We start from the raw sequence: 21,220 nt of genomic DNA on the forward strand, positions 1-21,220 counted from the left end.
AAAAGAGAGAGTGTGAGTGTGTGCATGAGAGAGTGTATGTTTGCGTGTGTGCATGAGTGTGATGGAGTATAAGCCTGTACATTGGCGAGACCAGCAGGCGCTATGACAACAGATGAAGGGATACCGTGCAACAATCGCCAGACAGGGATGTTCCCTCCCAGTTGGGGAACACTTCAACAGTCAGGGATGTTCGGTCTCAGATGTTCGGATGACCATCCTCCAAGGCGGATTTCGGGATATGCAACAATGCAGGGTGGCCGAGCAGAGGCTGATAGCCAAGTTCGGTACCCATGAGGATGGCCTCAACCAGGATCTTGGGTTCATGTCACACTACAGGTGACCCCACTACACTATACATTCTCTCACAAGCACACATACACACACGCTTACATACTTACATACTCACACAGACCATCTCTCATACATATGCTTTCTCTCAGACACACACATACACCCTCTCAACACTCACACCCATGCACACATGCTCTCACAGGCTTATACTGTGTCACACTCACACACACACTCTACCAAGCATGCACACACACACATGCATCCACACACACACACATAAGTGTGGGGTGAATTTGCATTTGGAGAATTGTATTTGCAGATACATTCTATTTTTGCTCAAAAAGCACACAATCTACAGGCAGTCAATCCATATAACATTTTTTAAATTCCTACTTTGGAAATAGAACCAGTCTGACTCAAGATTGGGATACAGACAGACTCTAACCTCACACCCTTAATGCATTGTCTGAGCTGAGATGTCACTTTTTAAAATAAAACCTTAAGTTATCTTGAGACTGTGACTTAAAAGAAGTTCTGGGATTTACATATTAATGAACCAAAACCAGCAACCCATTCTAGATTTATTCAATACAGAGGAACCTCAAATATCCAGTATTCAATTGACCAAATTTTGAATTATCCAAGCAAGATTGCAAGGTCCTGATGCTTGACTAATGTTATCTGGCATTCGATTATCTGGCATTTGATTGATCAAATGAAATACTCCCTGCCCATGTCCTTTGGATAATCGAGGTTTCTCTGTATATCATTAAAAATCACACAACACCAGGTTATAATCCGACAGGTTTAATTGGAAGCACACTAGCTTTCGGAGTGTCGCCCCTTCATCAGGTGATAGTGGAGGGCTCAATCCTAACACACAGAATTTATAGCAAAGATTTACAGTGTGATGTAACTGAAATTATACATTGAAAAATCGATTGTCTGTTAAGTCGTACATTAAAAAATCGATTATCTGTTAAGTCGTACATTGAAAAATTGATTGTCTGTCAAGCTAGTGTGCTTTCAATTAAACCTGTTGGACTATGACCTGGTGTTGTGTGATTTTTAACTTTGTACACCCCAGTCCAACACCAGCATCTCCAAATCATGACCTCTGTATATCGTTTTAATTGCATGATACTGTGATCTTTTGCTATAAATTCTGTGTCTTATGATCCTGCCCCACTAATTACCTGATGAAGGAGATGCACTCTGAAAACTGGTACTTCCAAATAAACTGGTTGGACTGTAACCTGGTGTGTGTGATTTTCAACTTTGCCCACCCCAGTCCAACACTGGCAGCTCCACATCATAGATTAGGATATCTGGTCAGCATGGACGAGTTGGACTGAAGGGTCTGTTTCCAGGTTGTACATCTCTATAAGTGAAAATGTCAGAAGTATGCAGCTAACTCCAGTGTGTTAGTGTGTGCAGTGGGAGGGACATTACCCCTTTAAGACAGCAGCAAATGATATGACTGTACCATTTCTTTCCAGTGATGGACGTAGAACGTGAAGGTTATAAAAATGGTAATTTATTGTATTTTCAAAAACCTTTGGACAGAAATCTTGATTTTTTTGTCAGTGAAGGTATCGTTGTGTCTGAGGTGTTCCCGTTACCAAGTGATTCCTGTGACCGTCCGCTCAATTTCACCTCCATTCCCCCCCTCGGCCCGGATTGTGAGGTAGGGTCCAAACCGGCAAGATGGCGGCCGCCAGTTACCTTCTGGAATCTCAGGAGCATTTCAAAAATAACGGCCGCACGAAGGAGTTCTCGGCCCATACAGCCAAGGTGCACTCGGTGGCTTGGAGCTGCGATGGTCGCAGGCTCGCGTCCGGCTCTTTCGACAAGACAGCCAGCGTGTTTGTGCTGGACAAAGACCGGCTGGTGAGTGGCGAGATGGAACAGAGAGAGAGTCAACCTTCACGTCCACTCAGCTCCCTCTTTTCCCCCCTGTGTGTGCCCGTCCGGCCCCGGGGGTTGGAACACCCAGCATCTGATCAAAACAGTCACAGTATAACACCACACCACCCCACCACCCACCCACTCACTCACACACACACGCCACCCCCATCAATCTCACCTGCTCACTCCCCATACACATCCCTCCCCACACATCCCTCTCTCCCCCAACTCTCCCTGTCTCTCATATATAAAAACAAAGTTAGACCCGAAACGTCAGTTCTTTTCTCTCCTTACAGATGCTGCCTGAGCTGCTGCGCTTTTCCAGCAACACATTTCCATCCACATATCCTCTACCCCAACACACTCACCCTTTCACCCCACATCTGCCCTCTTTGCTGCAACACATACAGCTCCCTCCCCCCTCAACACATGCCTCCCTCCCCCCTCAACACATGCCTCCCTCCCCCCTCAACACATGCCTCCCTCCCCCCTCAACACATGCCTCCCTCCCCCCTCAACACATGCCTCCCTCCCCCCCCAACACACGCACCCCCTTCCCCCCAACACACGCACCCCCTTCCCCCCAACACACGCACCCCCTTCCCCCCAACACACGCACCCCCTTCCCCCCAACACACGCACCCCCTTCCCCCCAACACACGCATCCTCTCCCCCCAAATATATGCACTCCCTGCCCCCAACCACATCCCCCTCCTTCCCTCCCCAACTCCTATACTACTCCTCTCTCCCAACATACACACCCTCCCCCAACACACTCACCCCTCTCTCCCTGCCCCCACACTTATCCCCTCTGTCCTCTTCCCGATATGCACCCCCCTCTTTCCTTGTCCCCACATGCACCCTCCTCTCCCCACCCCACACTCACCCCTACTTTCCCTGCACCCCCTCTCTCCCTGCCCCTACACGCACACACCCTCTCCCCCCGTCCCCATTCCCCCTCCCGGCCTGGTCAGAATTCTGTATCTCTCCCCATCATGACTAGTTAGGAAACGTAATTCTTAGCATCCCTGCACTGCAGGAAAATGTCATTCGACCCACTGCATTTGTTCCAAACTTCTGAAGAGCATCCCACTCAGACCTCGACCCCAACCCTATCTCCATAACCCCGCGTTTACCAAGACTGCATATCTATGGATACTATGGACCAATTTAGCATGGCCAATCCATCTAACTTGCACTTCTTTGGATGTAGGGGTGGCTTAGTGATGGCACTTCTGTCTCTGTATCAGGGATCCAGGTTTGGTTCCAGCCTTCAGTGACTGTGTGGAATGTGCAGTTCTCCCTGTGTTTATGTGGGTTCAGCTGGATGTTCCGGTTTCCTACCATAGTCCGAAGATATGTGGGCTACATGGGTTAGGCGTAGTCAATGAGGGCTTGTGATGATAGGGTGGGATGCTCTTCAGAGGTCGGGGTGCACTCAATGGGCTCAGTGGTCTCTTTCCGCACTGTAGGGATTCTGTGATTCTAAGACTTTGGGAATCTCTTATAATTAAAATTGAATACCAGAGACTGCACTCCTGCTGACTTTGGGTTCACACTTTCACATTTTTTATCTTCACCCTTTGTGAATTATGACCTTAGCTCATGTGAAATCTCTAATGAATTGTGGATTTTCTGTGGGTCTGCCAGCTATTTGAAACAAGATTTTGTTTGGTTTTGTTCAGGCGTTTGCTCACATGGAGGCATGATGTGAAATTATGCTCATTGCTAACCACTACTATGTAGTTACGATGTTATGAGTTGGAAACGTGTTCTATGTTTTCAACAAATTTTAGCTGTACTTGCTGTCATCACAAGGGACAAAGCAATGCGATGCTGGTTGTTAGGTTCTTTTTCTTGAGATTCTTCCACACTTGATGCAACTGCAATACGCCAACTTCTGTGAACAGCCAAAGTTTACTAAGCAAGTACTAGCTTTGGAGGATCACTTAGCACTCTTCATAATGTTTGTGAAGCATGTCAAGAGAAGATCCCTGAACAAATGAACCATTTCTTTCTCTATAGTGACCTGACCATCTCCAGAAACAATGTAATGTAAATCATCCCTTAATGGCAAGATCTGTTGTAAGTCATTTTTATAGCTACAGGATGTGGTCAGAATTTTAATTGCAATGTTCTTATTGATTCTGAATAGGAGATGATAATGTAAGTTCTTTTACTCTGAATAATAGGAGATATTAATGTAAATTCTTTTACATTGTACCGGCCAAATAGAGAAACATACTACCCTACCCTCAGGACATCCAATTTCGTGCAGGTCAGCAGAGCAAATTAACCTCTTAACATCTCATGATTTCCAAGAGATATAGTCCACCTTTGAGAACTAAAGACATTGTCTGAGACAGTAATACCTTACAGAACGTGGACTATACAGCTGCAATATTTTTAATTCTCATTCTGTTCACTTATTTTTGTATGTTATATTTTTGCATATTTCAGGTTAAGGAGAATAACTATCGTGGTCATGGTGACAGTGTGGATCAACTCTGTTGGCACCCTACCAATGCAGATCTCTTTGTAACTGCCTCTGGTGATAAAACTGTTCGAATCTGGGATGTCCGAACTGCAAAGTGTGTTGCTACTGTGAACACGAAAGGTATGTCATTTGGGAATTTTCTGGATACTGTAACATATTAATGTTTGGAAATTTGGTTCACGTAATGAAGGGTTACGAATGACAAAACTGACTACCCTATGAAAATGATGTTTCCAATATAAGTAGTTCCAGTGCTTTATATTCAGAATTTTTATCACCAGAGTTTGCACATCAATTGTTCTCTACATGCACACTACCATTTCTTGGTATATTATTTCCAGACCAGGTACTATCTAAGGAGCCTTGGTGAATTTCTTCAATTTATCTTGTAAATTGTACATGTTACTGCTACTGTGCTTTGGTGGTACAGGGAAGTTAATTTTTATAGTAGTCGTGTCAGTCAACTGGGCAGCTTGGTTCTGATGGAATAAGGCTGCTTGAACATCATACGTAAATCAGGTGGAGGATAGGATCAGTTTCACTGATGAGTAATTTTAAAATTCTTTACAAATACCTCTTCCCTTTTCAGCCTACAATCTTGCAAGGTTTCTGCAGTCCTTCAATCCTGGCTTCTCGCACATCCGTGACATTGATTATTTTAACTGCTCTATTGTTGTGGTCTATGCCTTAAGTTGCCAAAGTCCCGTGTTTTAGAACTCTTTCCTATTGCTTCTCTATGTCAATGTCTCCTCTTTTCAGACGTGCTTTAAAATCTATCTCTTTGACCAAACTTTTGCTTGCCTTTTATAACCATCAACTGTGGATCTATCAAACTTTGCTTGACAAAAGCTCTGTGAAGTCTTTTGGGACAATTAATTATTTTGGAAAATATTATATGATGCAAGTTTTTTCTCTTTTATTTTTGGTGACAAATATTTAGAGTACAAATTTGCTTCAGGTAGTATTAGGGATACTTCAATTTCTTATTTAAGTGATTCAATGTCCTTGGCAATGCCAGTATTTATTACTTAACCTCAATTGCCACTGAAAAGTTAGAGACCTGTGTTATTGAACTACTGCAGTTCAATTGTAGTGATGCAATTAATTGTCTTGTTAGTCCATTTTGAAGAGCGGTAAAGGCTATCAAATTGCTGTGTGTGTCAGGAGTCGCAAACATGTTAGATTTGATATGAATACCTGGTTTCTTTTTGTACACTAATGAGCTAATTGTTCTGACAGTCCAGTAATTTTATGGTTACTATTACTGACAAAAACCTTTTCTTTTCTTTTATTCACTTGTGGAACATGGGTTTCACAGGCTGGGCTGGCACTTACTGTCTGCCCCTAGTTGCCCTTGAAAAGGTGATGGTGAGCTGCCTTCTTGAACTACAGCAGTCCATTGAATTTAAAATGTCCAACTGTAGGTGGGGTTTGAATGCTTAAATCTGAATAATTGTTACAGGTTCCTGGATGCCAATCCAACAGCATTGTCACTATTCTACCATATCCATTTACTTTGTTATAATAATGTAAAAGTGCAGTGGGTGCATTATTTTTATCTTGAAACAGAAATGATTATTCATTTATTTTTAGGTGAGAACATTAACATCTGTTGGAGCCCTGATGGCCAAACAATTGCTGTGGGAAATAAAGATGATGTGGTCACTTTCATTGATGCAAAATCTCACCGATCAAAGGCTGAAGAACAGTTTAAGTTTGAAGTGAATGAGATCTCCTGGAACAATGATAATGATATGTTTTTTCTAACCAATGGCAATGGCTGCATCAACTTACTCAGGTAGTATATATTTTGAACTTTGTTGAATTTCTTAAAGATAGTTTAGCAAAGATAAATGTATAATTAACTTCGTATAGCATTATTGCAATAAGAAGTTACTTAAAGACGTAAAGCATTTCTTATAATGTGCAAGTATATCTTTTTAGTTTTAATAAATTTGAGAAATTGGGAAATCTATTTTCAGATAATTTTAAAAAAAACTTTGCCTTTCGTTGAAATACTTCATTTCAGTGTTGCCTAATGGTGTACACATTGTCTTTTTTTGTAGTCAAAAATAGGGTGGCATGGTGGCTCAGTGGTTAGCACTGCTGCCTCACAGCACCAGGGACCCAGGTTCCAGCCTCGGGCAACTGTCTGTGTGAATTTTGCAAATTCTCCCTGTGTCTGTGTGGGTTTCCTCCACGTACTTGCGTTTCCTCCCACAATCCAAAGATGTGTAGGTTAGGTGAATTGGCCATATTAAATTACCAGTAGTGTTAGGTGCATTAGTCAGGGGTGAACGTAGGGGAAGGGGTCTAGGTAGGTTGCTTTTCGGAGGGTCGGTGTGGACATGTTGGGCCGAAGGGCCTGTTTCCACACTAGGGAATCTAATCTAATCAAAACAATTGTAAATGTTGTACTTTTATTGGCTTTGGTTGTATTTTTGACTTTTTTTTTAAAATTGCAAATCTTGAATTATTTCTTGCTTGCTGGCTAACTTTCTGCTCTCAGGCTGAGTAAATATGCAAGAAATTCCAAATATTTTTCATTGCTACTTTTTCTGGTTTATAAAGTACCAAAAGATAAGCAGGTTTAACCCATTATAAATACAGACCAAAAATTCCAATTTCTTCTGGAATCATGTTTGATACAAAGTTCTCTACATGGGAAATTGTGGTTTTGAAAGAATATCCAATTACTTTGTGGTCAGGCTAAGTGATGTTTCAAAACTCTGTAATTTATGTTCTTCACATACCAATTTCTACTCTATGGCAATGAGAAAAATCCCAAAAGTGAGAATTACCCAGGCTAGGGGTTGCGATTAAGGGAAAAATGTGGGCTTTCCTTTTGTCAGTGTTGGTCAGAGAAAGTCACTTAAAGTTAAAGAACAAGATACAGAATATGCATTGTCTTTCTACAAAACTGTACATTCAGTATTATAAACTCCAATTATAGCTTTGTGTAATTTCAAATATTTGTCCATTGTACCTATAAAAATGATGAACGCTACTGTTTATTGCCCCAGTGGATGATCTCGTTGTGCTTAACTGCATGTAGTGAGCATTATGCAATAACCATCAATTGCTGTGAATTTCTTTCAATTTGTTTTTACATTGCAGTTATCCAGAGTTGAAACCGATTCAATCAATCAATGCACATCCTTCAAATTGCATCTGCATTAAGTTTGATCCAACAGGCAAATACTTTGCCACAGGGAGTGCAGATGCTCTGGTTAGTCTTTGGAGTGTGGATGAACTTGTTTGTGTAAGATGCTTCTCCAGGTGCGTGTCCAGTAAGAATTATGTGCATTATGCATTGGCATGTTTAGACTATTGACCAGATACTGGGCATGGAAAATAAATACAGTATTTTCTGATTTAATGTTAACTCCATTTTGAACTATGTTACCTGTGATGAAACTTCTCATTATTATTGTTCACTATTGACTTTGCATATACATGAGTCCACAATGCATTTGTATCTGTACTGTGTGAAGAATTATTATTATGATTGCTTAAAATTATTTTATTGTCATTATTCTGGGTATATCTAGCTGAAAGTTAAGACTAATTTTTATTTCTAATTTTATTTCAGTTAATTTATAATTCATGAAGTCAAAATAAATTCAAATTCCTGTTACAAAAAGTGGAGTATGAAACTGAAAACTTATGCTGTATAAATTTAGAATTGGGTATAAAAATGATTTCAGTGATATGAACTGTTGAGTTCTGCAATGAGATGATAAATGGGCACATTGGATGAAATGAGCAAAAACATGAAATAACTGTTCTTCAAGTGAAGTGAAAGCAGAGGCTTTGTCCCAAATAATAGTTTTACTCCTCATGTTTCAGAAACTGATCTGTTGAGAATTTTTGCTGTTATCAGTAATGAAATTTTGTCCACTTTTGTTTTCCACTGCTTTCTTCAGACTTGACTGGCCCGTGAGAACATTGAGCTTCAGCCATGATGGAAAAATGCTAGCATCTGCTTCAGAGGATCACTTCATTGACATCGCAGAAGTAGAAACTGGTATGAAAATGTAGTCTTAATTAGCGGTCACTCCTTTTGCTCAAAACATGTTACTTTTTATAAACTTGAGTATTTTCATTTAGATGCAATGCAGAACTTTGGAAACCTTTTTTGATATTTGTTTCACATATATAGGTTCTAAGGGCATTTTTACAGTAAAATTCTAATACTACTCATTGAATTGGAGTGAAATATTGGTGGACATAAGATTTTAGTTTCCTTTTCAAGATGAGTAGAGTGGGTACATTTTGATTGTGTTTTATTGAGATCTGTCTTGATTAAAATTTAAAAATATAAAGCATAAGTATTGTTAGCATGGAGCAGTGTTTTTTTTTAGAGCAGTAAGACTGTGCTATTTTCTGTGTCTGTAGATTAAGGTGCAAAGATAGCCTTTAGTAGTGTGATGTGCTCTACTGGGGATGTGGGAGATTAGGGAGAGTTTCCATGTTACTGATGATTAAGTCTGCAGCAAGTGTGTTTGACTGCGCATCCTATCAGTTTGCATGGATAGATTGGAGCAGCAGTTAGCAGTAATGAGTTTACAGGAGCTGGGGGTGTGTTATAGGAAGCGAGAAAAAAACTGCAAATACAGTCAAGTAGATGGGTTGCCCCTGGAAAGGTAGGAGAGGAAGACAGGTAGTGCAGGAGTCATCTGTGGCTATCCCCATCTCAAATAAGTATGCTGTTTTGGCAAATGTAGGGAGTGATGGACTGTCAGGGGAATGTAGCACGAACAGCCAAGTTTCTGGTACCGAGACTGGCTCTAATGTAACGAGGGCTACGTCAGGTTCCAAGTGATGGATTATGATAGAGGACTCTCTATTCAGAGGCACAGATAGATGTTTCTGTAGTGGACAGCGAGAAATCAGAATGGTGTTGCCTCCTTGGTGCCAGGATTAAGAATATCTCAGAGAGGGTGCAAAATATCCTCACAGGAGAGAGGGGCTAGCAGGAGGTGGTTGTTCTCATTGGAACAAACGACGTTGGAAGGAAAAAGGATGAGATTTTAAAGGGAGAATACAGGAAGTTAGGCAGGAATTTAAACAGGAGATCTTCTAGGATGATAATATCTAGATTACTCCTGGTGCCACAAGGTAGTGAGGGTAGGAATAGGAGGGTAGAGCAGATGGGGGTGGGACCCAAGGATATGGTGAGGAAAGATCAGTCTGCGACTGGTACAGTTATGAAAAGGAGCAAGTAAAACAGGGCAGGAAGGAACAAAGCAGAGAATGAGGTAAGACTGATAAATTAAACTGCATTTATTTCAATGCAAGGGGCCGAACAGGGAAGGCAGATGAACACACGGCATGGTTAGGAACATGGGACTGGGATATCATAGGTATTACAGAAACATTCCTCAGTGATGGACAGGACTGGCAGCGTAATGTTCCAGCATACAAGTGCTATAGGAAAGATGGAAAGGAGGTCAAGAGAGGAGGGGGAGTGGCGTTTTGATAAGGGATAGCATTACAGCTGCACTTAGGATATTCCTGGGAATGCATCCAGGGAACTTATTTGGGTGGAACTGAGAAATAAGAAAGGGATGATCACCTTATTGGGATTGTACTATAGACACTCCAATAGTCAGCGGGAAATTGGGAAACAAATTTGTAAGGAGATCTCATTTATCTGTAAGAAAAATAAGGTGGTAATGGTAGGGGATTTTAACTATCCAAATATAGACTGGGACTCGATAGTGTTAGTTTGTGACTACAAGAACATTTTCTGATTCAGTATGTTGATGTACCTAATAGATAAGGTGCAAACCTTGACCTACTCTTGGGAAATATGCCAGTGACCATAATTCTATTAGTTTTAAAATAGTGGTGGAAAAGGATAGGCTGGATCTAAAAGTTAAAATTCTAAATTGAAGCAAGGGCAATTTGGCACCAACTTTCAAAGATTGATTGGGACGGATGTTTGCAGGTAAAGAGATGGCTAGAAAATGGGAAGCCTTGAAAAATGAGATAACGAGAGTCCAGAGACTTTGTGTTCCTGTTAGGATGAAAGGCAAGGCTGGTATGTTTGGTTAAGAAAAAGAAGGAAGCATATGCCAGGTATAGACAGCAGAGATCGAGTGAATCCTGAGAAGAGTATAAAGGCAGTAGGAGTATACTTGAGAGAGGAACCAGGAGGGGGAGAAAAGGACATGAGATAGCTTTGACAAATAGGGTTAAGGAGAATCCAAAGGGATTTTATAAATACATGAAGGACAAAAGGGTAAACTAAGGAGAAAATAGAATCCCTCAAAGGTCAGTAAGGCAGCCTATGTATGGAAGCAAAGGAGATAGGGGAATACTAAATGAGTATTTTGCATCAGTGTTTACTGTGGAGAAGGACATGGAAGTTATAGAATGTGGGGGAATAGATGGTGACATCTTGAAAAATGTCCATATTACAGTGGAGGAGTGGATGTCTTAAAATCGCATAAAGATGGATAAATCTCCAGGACCTGATCAGCTGTACCCTAAACGCTGTGGGAAGCTAGAGAATTGATTGCTGGGTCCCTTGCTGAGATATTTGTATCATCGATAGTCACAGGTGAGGTGCCGGAAGACTGGAGGTTGGCTAATGTGATGCCACTATTTAAGAAAGATGGTAAAGAAAAGCCAGGTAACTGTAGTCTGGTGAGCTTGACATCAGTAGTGGGCAAGTTATTAAAGGGAATCCTGAAGGACAGGATTTACATGTATTTGGAAAAGCAAGGCCTGATTAAAGATAGTCAGCATGGCTTTGTGCATGGGAAATCATGTCTCATTAACTTGATTGTTACTTGTTCAGAAAATTCAAAGAGGATTAATGAGAGCAGAGTGGTGAACGTGATCTATATGGACTTCATTAAAGCGTTTGACAAGGTTCCTCATGGTAGACTGGTTAGCAAGGTTAGATTACATGGAGTACAGGGAGAACTAGCCATTTGGATCCAGAACTGGTTTGAAGTTAGAATACAGAGGGTGGTGGTGGAGGGTCCTTGTGACCAATGGTGTGCCACTAGGACCAGTACTCGGTCCACTGCTTTTCTTCATTTATATAAATTATCTGAATGTGAAATTGGGAGGAAAAGTTACTAAGTTGGCCGATGATACCAAAATTGGTGGACAGCGAAGAAGGTTACCTTAGAGTATAATGGGATATTGATCAGATGGGCCAATGGGCTGAGAAGTGGCAAATAGAGTTTAATTTAGATAAATGTGACGTTGCATTTTGGAAAGTCAAATCAGGGTAGGACTTACACACATATTGGTAAGGTCCTGGGGAGTGTTGCTGAACAAAGAGACCTTGGAGTGCAGGTTCATAATTTGTTGGAAGTGGAGTCACAGGTCGATAGGATAGTGAAGAAAGTGTTTGGTGTACTTTCCTTTATTGGTCAGAGCATTGAGTGGAAGGGTTGGGAGGTCATGTTGCGGCTGTACGGGTCATTGGTTGGGCCACATTTGGAATATTATGTGCAGTTTTGGTTTCCCTCCTTTCCGAAGGCTGTTGTGAAACTTTAAAGAGTTCATAAAGAGTTTACAAGGATGTTGCCAGAGTTGCAGGATTGAGCTATAACGAGAGACAGAATAGGCTGGGGCTAATTTACCTGTAGCGTCGTTGGCTGAGGGGTGACCTTAGAGGTTTATAAATCTATGAAGGACATCGCTAGGACAAATAGACAAGGTCTTTTCCTTGGTGTGGGGATGTCCGGAACTAGAGACCATAGATTTAGGGTGAGGGTGGAGAAATTGAAAAGGGACCTAAGGGGCAACTTTTTCACGCAGAGGGTGGTGCGTGAATGGAATAAGTTGCCAGAGGAAGTGGTGGAGGCTGGTACAATTGCAACATTTCAAAGGCATCTAGATCGATATATGGATAGGAAGAATTTAGAGGGATATGGGCCATACGCTGGCAGATGGGGCGAGATTAACTTAGGATATCTGGTCGGCATGGACCAAAGGGTCTGTTTCTGTACTGTACCTCTTTATGACTGTAGGTGAGTAATGATTATTCCTGGGTTTAGTGAGAATGAAATACTTCCTATTTTAGCCACCTTGTACAGAAAAATCTTGATTATCCAAAGGACACAGGTGGGCAGTATTTCGTTCAGTTAATCGACTGCTTGACAACATAGTTTAGCCGAGCATCAGGACCTTGCGATCTTGCCAGATAATCTGATATTCAGATAAACAAATGCTGGAAAATTGAGGTTCATGTATTGCTATACATTTTTTTTTGTTTAACAGGACAGGCAGCATCTGGGAGATAAGCAGTGTTAAACTTTCAAGTTGAACTAACGTTTATGTAGAATGGCTGTCAGCTTATCTTGGTTGCACTTTTGAGCTGACTTCATGTACTCCTGTGCAAAACAATGCTTATGTGAAGGTTTTACTTAACTTTTGGTCAGTTTTTCTCTTTGTGACCTCTCTTCACTCTATTCCCATCCACTGACTTAGAGCTTACAAGATCAGAGTTTCTTTCAATCACATGGCTCACTAATTAGTTTCAGTTTGGGTTTATGACAATAAAATTGTTCTTTTTGAAGAGTTTCTGCACGTATGATGGGCTGAATGGCCTTGCAAACCAAAACTTCCTATGCTCTTGTCTTAACATTGCCCATTCATTTAAACACAGAAAAAGAAAGATTATATCTGAGACATTTCAATTTTGATACAAGGTGTCCTTTGCCTTTTGTGAATAGCATTGTCCATGTAAGGATAGTTTTGTGTCCAATGGTCATAGTCACTAAGCATGTCTTACAAATCTATGACTGTCAGTGAGACGGCATATCTTAATGCAGATTCCACAGCAAATAGATGATACTTTACTTTCAATTTAGTGTCAATTTAAACCCTGATTACCGGTCATTGGAGGTCTTGTACAGACCCCAAGGGAAATGCTTTAATTATTTAGGCAGTGTGCAGGCATGTATCTGTGGTCGAGAGGATCTGATTTTGTCATATAGTGCAAGAACGTAACACATGGTCTGATGAGGATGGTGTGCTCATGTTGATGTATGATTGATATTTAGAAATAACCCACTTTTTAAATTGTTAACGTGAAGAAGACTTAAACCAAGTATGACACAGCAGAGCTACAACAAAATTAGAAATAACCACTCCAACATATTTTTCCATGTTGTCGTGTCTTAGTTTTGTGATCTTTTGAGTGAAATTGCTCATTTTAGTGTGTATTTGATTTTATTTTGTCATAGTCCACTATCAACTAAGTTGATACAAAAACCTGTCTTATGTAGAATCCTTACTTCTAAGACAAGGAAAATACTTTATTTCCTTGCCTGGGTGAACGTCTAAAGCCAGACTATGAAATGTGTAAGTGTAAATGTGTAATTGCCTAATCTCTGAAAGAGGACCTCATAAGTAAGTTATGGCAAAGAGACAAGATTTTATGCTTTCAGCTCGATAAGTTGATGTAATGCTATTGATTATAGTGTAAGCAAAATATATTCCATTCTTGTCTTAACCTGGAGGTACCGGTGTTGGACTGGAGTACAGTTCATCCACTTTACTAACACCTTCCACCCCGACCTCAAATTTACCTGGATCGTCTCAGACTCCTCCCTTCCCTTCCTAGACCTCTCCATTTCTATCTCGGATGACCAACTCAGCACGGATGTTTACTATAACCGACTGACTGACTCCCACAGCTACCTAGATTACACCACCTCCCACCCTGCCCCCTGTAAAAACGCCATCCCATATTCCCAATTCCTTCACCTCCGCCGCATCTGCTCCCAGGAGGACCAGTTCCCATACTGAACAACCCAGATGGCCTCCTTCTTCAAAGACCGCAATTTCCCCTCAGACGTGGTTGACGATGCTCTCCACCGCATCTCCTCCACTTCCCACTCCTCCGCCCTTGAACCCCGCCCCTCCAATCGCCACCAGGACAAAACCCCACTGGTCCTCACCTACCACCCAACCAACCTCCAGATACATCGTATCATCCTTCGTCATTTCTGCCACCTCCAAACAGACCCCACCACCAAGGATATATTTCCCTCCCCAACCCTATCGGCATTCCAGAAAGACCACTCCCTCCGCGATTCCCTCGTCAGATCCACACCTTTCCCTGCAACCGCAAGAAATGCAAAACTTGCGCCCACACCTCCCCCCTCACTTTCCTCCAAGGCCCCAAGGGATCCTTCCATATCCATCAGAAATTCACCTGCATCTCCACACACACCATTTACTGCATCCGCTGAACCCGATGTGGCCTCCTATACATTGGGGAGACAGGCCGCCTACTTGCGGAACGTTTCAGAGAACACCTCCTGGGACACACGCACCAATCAACCCAACCGCCCCGTGGCTGAACACTTTAACTCCCCCTCCCACTCCGCCTTGGCCTCCTCCATCGCCAGACCATAGCAACATGACGCCTGGAGGAAGAGCGCTTCATCTTCCGTCTAGGAACCCTCCAACCACAATGGATGATTGCAGATTTCTCCAGCTTTCTCATTTTCCCTCGCCCCCCCCCCCCCTTTCTCAGTCCCAACCCTCAGACTCAGCATCGCCTTCTTGACCTGCAGTCTTCTTCCCGACCTCTCCGCCCCCACCCCCTCTCCGGCCTATCACCCTCACCTTAACCTACTTCCACTATCATATTCCCAACGCCCCTCCCCCAAGTCCCTCCTCCCTACCTTTTATCTTAGCCTGCTTGGCACACCCTCCTCATTCCTGAAGAAGGGCTTATGCCCGAAACTTCAATTCTCCTGCTCCTTGGATGCTGCCTGACCTGCTGCGCTTTTCCAGCGACACATTTTTAGGCTCTGATCTCTAGCATCTGCAGTCCTCACTTTCTCCTTGGACTGGGGTAGACAAAGTTAAAAATCACACAATGCCAGGTTATAGTTCAACAGGTTTATTTGGAAGCACTAGCTTTCGGAGCACTGCTCCTTCATCAGCTGGTTGTGGCGCATAGGATCATGATCACAGATCTTTCATCTTTTAGAATGGGATATGCTGGTTTCTGTTCTTTGATATGTAAATCCAAGAACTACTTTTTAATTTTAAAAGAAATTCAGGGATTTACATATCAAAGAATGGGAACCAGCATATCCTATTCTAAATGATGAAAGATTTAATCTAAAATTTTTTGATGTATGAGCTGCCAGAGAATGTGGTGGAGGCTGGTACAATTGCAACATTTAAGAGGCAGTTGGATGGGTATATGAATAGGAAGGGTTTGGAGGGATATGGGCCAGATGCTGGCAGGTGGGACTAGATTGGGTTGGGATATCTGGTCGGCATGGACGGGTTGGACCGAAGGGTCTGTTTCCATGTTGTACATCTCTATGACTCTATGACACTGGACTCCTTTGGCTATAAATTCTGTGATCATGATCTTATTCTCCACAACCAACTGATGAAGGAGTGGCACTCCGAAAGCTAGTGGTTCCAAATTAACCTGTTGGATTATAACCTGGTATTCTTGTCTTAGCACTCAAAACTAATCTTGCAAGTATGTGATTTTATATAACTTCATCTGTGTGTTCCATCTTGGGTAACTTAAGTTTATTTCTGTTAACTAAACTCTTAGTCTTGGATCTACTACACTTAAACACCAGCTTCTGCAGATCTGTTGGATTGGCACTGAAGGCTTGCAAACTCTTCTTTAACTTGCTGCTACTTTCTGAAGTTCTTTAATCTTTGTGAGCCTTTACTTGTTCTTTTCTCCTTCTAACCTATATCTTTCTGTCTCTGGTTCATTGTTGAATTCATCATTAATTTCTGGCCAAGATGGAAGGGCATGTATTTTCATTTTGTATTGTTTCTGAAGCAATCGCCTTTTTGGTAGGTATATGTTTGAAACTATGTTTTGAGGTTGTCATGAGAACTTCCTGGTCATCTTACACATAAGAAACTTTTCTTTCCTCTCAATTCATACTTCCCTGAGGCGATTTATCATCTTGTTTTATCTATTGTCTCAATTATGTCTGGCTGATCAGAAGACAAATCAGTAAACTTAGTAGCCCTCAATCTCCTCAGTTAGATATTGTTTAAAAAGCTTCAGCTTTGTTGTTTTGTTTCTTTCAGAAAGACAGTAATGACCTTTTAGGCCTTTGGCATAGGATGCGAATTAGTGTACAAAGTTTAGTAGATGAATCATGGTACTTTTTTTATATATGACAACTTTTATCAGCAGTAACTTTATGGAGCAATCCTGAAAATGGAAATATTAAAATTATAGGTTTTAGAGCATATTGTACTGTGTGGAAAAGATTTTGTAGAAATACCTCTGCAACTAATTTTTAAATTTCATCTTGTTTTTAGCTTTATTTTGGCTGATGATATACATCTTAGCTGTATAAATGAAATTTGCTTCTGCTGGATCACTTAATTGGAATCAAATGTAGTATTATATATCCAAAACCATAATTATTGAGTATTTTACTTTTTTTAATTTCAACCAGTTGCTTTTCTTTTATGAAATGAATTTAGCCGTTGGTAGGGGTATGATGGTGTTGAATTGAAGGATTCTCATCTGTACAGGTTATTCGGTTTTGAATGTCCTTTGGTATACAGATTCCGAATTGGTTTCTTGCAAGTCCAATGATTTAGTATATGGTCACTGGTCTACCTGTAGTAGATAGTTGGCTAAACATTATTCTCCGGATTACTTGACTTGTTCCCACCATTAATTCCACATTATAGAAAATAGTTTCATTTCAAAATCTTTCATTTTGTTTTATTGCTTACTTTAAGTAATTTTTCTTTCCATAGGTGAGAAATTATGGGAAGTGCAGTGTGACTCACCTACTTTCACAGTAGCATGGCATCCAAAACGACCACTCTTAGCTTTTGCTTGTGATGATAAAGATGGCAAGTATGACAGCAGTCGGGAAGCTGGAACAGTTAAACTCTTTGGACTTCCTAATGACTCCTGATTTGAGACTGAAAGTACATTCAGCTGCAATGTACATTAACAGCATGCTGAATGAGACTTGTAAAGATGACTTTTGTTATTGATCAAGAAAATATGGATTCCATTCTTTCGATGAAACTTTGTAAGAAATTTTTTTACGTTTGTACACTAAATTTTGAACTTCAACTGATTAGCTGGTATTCTGGTTTTCAATTTGAATTGCAAATATTTTGCTTAAAAATATATTTTAGACAAATTTTGTATGAATGTAACCTCTACAGGTTTTGCATACAATCAATAAAAATAGGGTTGAAATTTGGGATTAGTTATTCAGTATTTATTTTATTTGGTATGATACTTGCAAATGTGTAATATGTATCTTTAATATGTAATTGATTTATAAATTCCATATTTAATTGTCAAATCATTTTTATATTTAAACAATTTCACAAAAATGTATGTACAGGCAAGGATCCACCTAACATTACTTTTCAAAACAATGGGTTCCAACCAGTATATGGAACTGTTTCTCAACTTGCTACAAAGTTTTACATTTTGTTACATAGGAGACCATTCTAGGTATTGGTCACTGCGAGAGGAACTATTTCTGATATCAGTCCTGTACTTAACTAAAAAAGAGTTGGTACCTACAGCCTCTTGTCTCGCTGTAGTTGTTTAACTTAAATCAAGGTATTTGCATCAAATTTATTTTATAAAACAAATTCCCTTCACTAATGAGTCTTTTTATTTAAATCCGTCTCTCCCAGTTTATTTTTGGCTTTTTAGTTCTGTGTATATTTAAGCTTCTGTTGTAGGTGATAGGAAAATGAAATTTAAATTGAGAATTGGCACTAACTTTAGAAGTGAGCAAGATTTTATGAGAAACAAAAAAAAATATCGCTAGTGATGTCAAGACCAGCAGCATAGTGAGTAAAAGTTACAGATCTGATCATTTTGGATTGTTTAAAATGTCTTAGAATATAGGCTTAAGAACCCTAGAGTTTCTGGAAGATTACCTCAAAAATGCAGTTTCAAACATGACTCCTCATTAAAGGTAAATGTTTTTGCTTCCTTATCATCATTTTATCTTAGTTTATGTCCACAAATCTTCAGAAGTAACCATATTGTACAGGATTTTTCAAAAAGTTTTGACACATTTAAAATGAAATGGTTTGAATCACAAGTTTTTCTCAAATCTCTTAACAAACACAACTTCTGTTAAATATTAAGTAGAGTTGAGCATTACAAATGCCAACAAAATGCCTTGATTTGACTTTTTATGAAACTGTGACATTGATAGTGTAGGGACGCCATGCCCAGATGTGTCATCTATAAAAGAAATGTCAGATTTTTACCTTATCTTTGAAAAACAGGCTTTTGCATATTCAATCATTGAAGTTGAATCACAACTGTGTTCAAACATCCTGATGTGTGCATATTTTATATTGCAAAAATATTTATGGTGTTAAGAACGTGTTGAAATTTATAATGCTTGCTTATGGTGTCTGATTTCTGCATTGTGTAGAAGGAACTGTGCCATACTGTCACTCCGATTATTGATATCCTGGAAATTCTGACAGTTATTACCATGCAATAAACCTCTTATCTTTGCACATGCCCTGTATATAAAAGTGGAGAGTTTGTAAGCCTATTAGCTTTGTCAAATTTTGAAAATTTTATTGCATTACATAGCAGTAACTAAAGTCAAAACTTACGAAACAAGTTTCAAAATTATATGCTATGTTCAATCTGATGCAGTGAATTACATGAAATTCAAAAGTTAAGAGCAAAATGACAATTTCCTTTGCAAGTCGTGCGTCAGTGCAGTGTGCTGGCTGAAGGGAATATTACTGTATTTTAAAAAATCCACTAATCTGTGTAAAGGGGAAGAAAGTAATCTAGATTTTAATAGAACTTCATTGGATTTTTAGTTTGACCTTTCTAGCAGACATGCTACATCTGGATAAATTAGATATGCAACTTTGAGAAACAATTTCATACTACAAACCTAGTCAATAAATATGTCGGGATTTGTACCATTGCATGCATTACAAGACCAGTCTTTTTGGCAACTTTGGCCCATGCCATTTGTTGAATAAAAGCTTGATGCTGAAATTAAAGTTATCCTAATCAGATCATTTCTCATTGTATTTTGTGCAAATTCATTCGTAACCCAAAGATCATCAATTTTGTTTCTGCAAAATGTCAAGCTGTACCTTACCTGTCCAGGCTAATCTATCTGAAATATTTGAGCAAAGGGCGGAGCTGTTTGTTTCACATTGCAACACTTGAACTTGAGTGGTGTTTGCTACTAACAGGATGCTGTCGTGAATCCAGAACAGGGTTCGGCCTTTACACAAGTAAGTATTGTGATATTTGAATTTCCATGTCACTGTTATGTCAGGAAAGACTATATATCCCAAAGTCTGGTGAATTATATCAAACAGCATATCCTCTTGGCTGTTTCAAGTAAGCAAGGCACTGACCATAACATACAACATTGGAGGAATCCAGTCAGTCGCAGCATTTGTGGGGAGAGAAACAGAGTTAATGTTTCAAAATGTTTCCAAAGAAGGTATGACTTTTTTTTTAAAGAATTGTTTGTTTCAGATTTCCAGCATACACAGTATTTTGCCTTTAGAAAGGTTTGGTCATAGCCAATAAACCCACGCCTGCAATACTTGCAAGTGCTCAATATTAAATATGATTCTGCAATTGGACAGCATTTTTTGGGTAATTCCAAATGTGCAAGGAATTATGGTGAAAACCAATGTGGGACTGTATTGTTGGGCTGGAATAACTGATGCACTTCTGTGTACCAGAAATTACATAAAGAGAGGACCTCAATTTTTGCAGACAGAGCATGTACGCATATTGTGCTTGTTTCAACTGAACAAAATAAGTAATAGCCATTTGTTTGTTCACTTTTAAAGGCGATGATTTGATCAATCTGAGTTAATGTTTAAAATTTAATACCAAGCCTGGCAGTTAACTGTCAGTCATTGTTAACTCGTGCATTCTTCATGACCACACTTCCACTAATTGGAGTCTACCTGCCATCCAAATCATCACACAATTGTCCTATAGTATAAATGTTTGATTTCCCCTTAAAGTGATCCCTTATGAATTGTCCTGATAACTGAAAGACCAAAAGCTTTGATAAAATACTTGTATTCTAGACAAGTAAATAACTATTTATTAATTAAAGTTGTATTGGACTTTATTTGAGACATTGGCTGATACATATATAATTAAGTAAAAACAATGACTGCAGATGCTGGAAACCAGAGTCTGGATTAGTGGTGCTGGAAGAGCACAGCAGTCCAGACAGCATCCGAGGAGCAGTAAAATCGACGTTTCGGCCAAAAGCCCTTCAGGAATAAAGGCAGAGAGCCTGAAGGGTGGAGAGATAAGCTAGAGGAAGGTGGGGGTGGGGAGAAAGTAGCATAGAGTACAATAGGTGAGTGGGGGAGGGGATGAAGGTGATAGGTCAAGCAGGAGGGTGGAGTGGATAGGTGGAAAAGAAGATAGGCAGGTAGGATAAGTCATGGGGACAGTGCTGAGCTGGAAGTTTGAAACTAGGGTGAGGTGGGGGAAGGGGAAATGAGGAAACCGTTGAAGTCCACATTGTGATG

At 40.2% G+C, this 21,220-nt stretch overlaps 1 protein-coding gene across 1 annotated transcript; it reads left to right on the forward strand.

The window, feature by feature from the left end:
- The first annotated feature begins 1,867 nt into the window (after nucleotides 1-1,867).
- thoc3 (THO complex 3) lies at nucleotides 1,868-17,905 on the forward strand. Its single transcript, XM_043703758.2, has 6 exons — nucleotides 1,868-2,181; nucleotides 4,660-4,816; nucleotides 6,290-6,494; nucleotides 7,814-7,975; nucleotides 8,623-8,723; nucleotides 17,444-17,905. The coding sequence occupies exons 1-6, from the start codon at nucleotides 1,999-2,001 to the stop codon at nucleotides 17,605-17,607; spliced, it is 972 nt and encodes a 323-aa protein (XP_043559693.1). The 5' UTR covers nucleotides 1,868-1,998; the 3' UTR covers nucleotides 17,608-17,905.
- The last annotated feature ends 3,315 nt before the right edge of the window (nucleotides 17,906-21,220 follow it).

This window comes from Chiloscyllium plagiosum, unplaced genomic scaffold (genome assembly GCF_037043375.1).
Source record: "Chiloscyllium plagiosum isolate Xiang-an unplaced genomic scaffold, Cpla_swu_hap1 HiC_scaffold_16, whole genome shotgun sequence".
NCBI classification, from domain to species: domain Eukaryota; kingdom Metazoa; phylum Chordata; class Chondrichthyes; order Orectolobiformes; family Hemiscylliidae; genus Chiloscyllium; species Chiloscyllium plagiosum.

Coding starts and splice junctions, on each gene's coding strand:
- thoc3 (XM_043703758.2), top strand. CDS start 1,999: ATGGCGGCCGCCAGTTACCTTCTGGAATCTCAGGAGCATTTCAAAAAT. Junction 7,976..8,622: donor TGTGTAAGATGCTTCTCCAG/GTGCGTGTCCAG, acceptor TGCTTTCTTCAG/ACTTGACTGGCCCGTGAGAA. Junction 8,724..17,443: donor CATCGCAGAAGTAGAAACTG/GTATGAAAATGT, acceptor TTCTTTCCATAG/GTGAGAAATTATGGGAAGTG.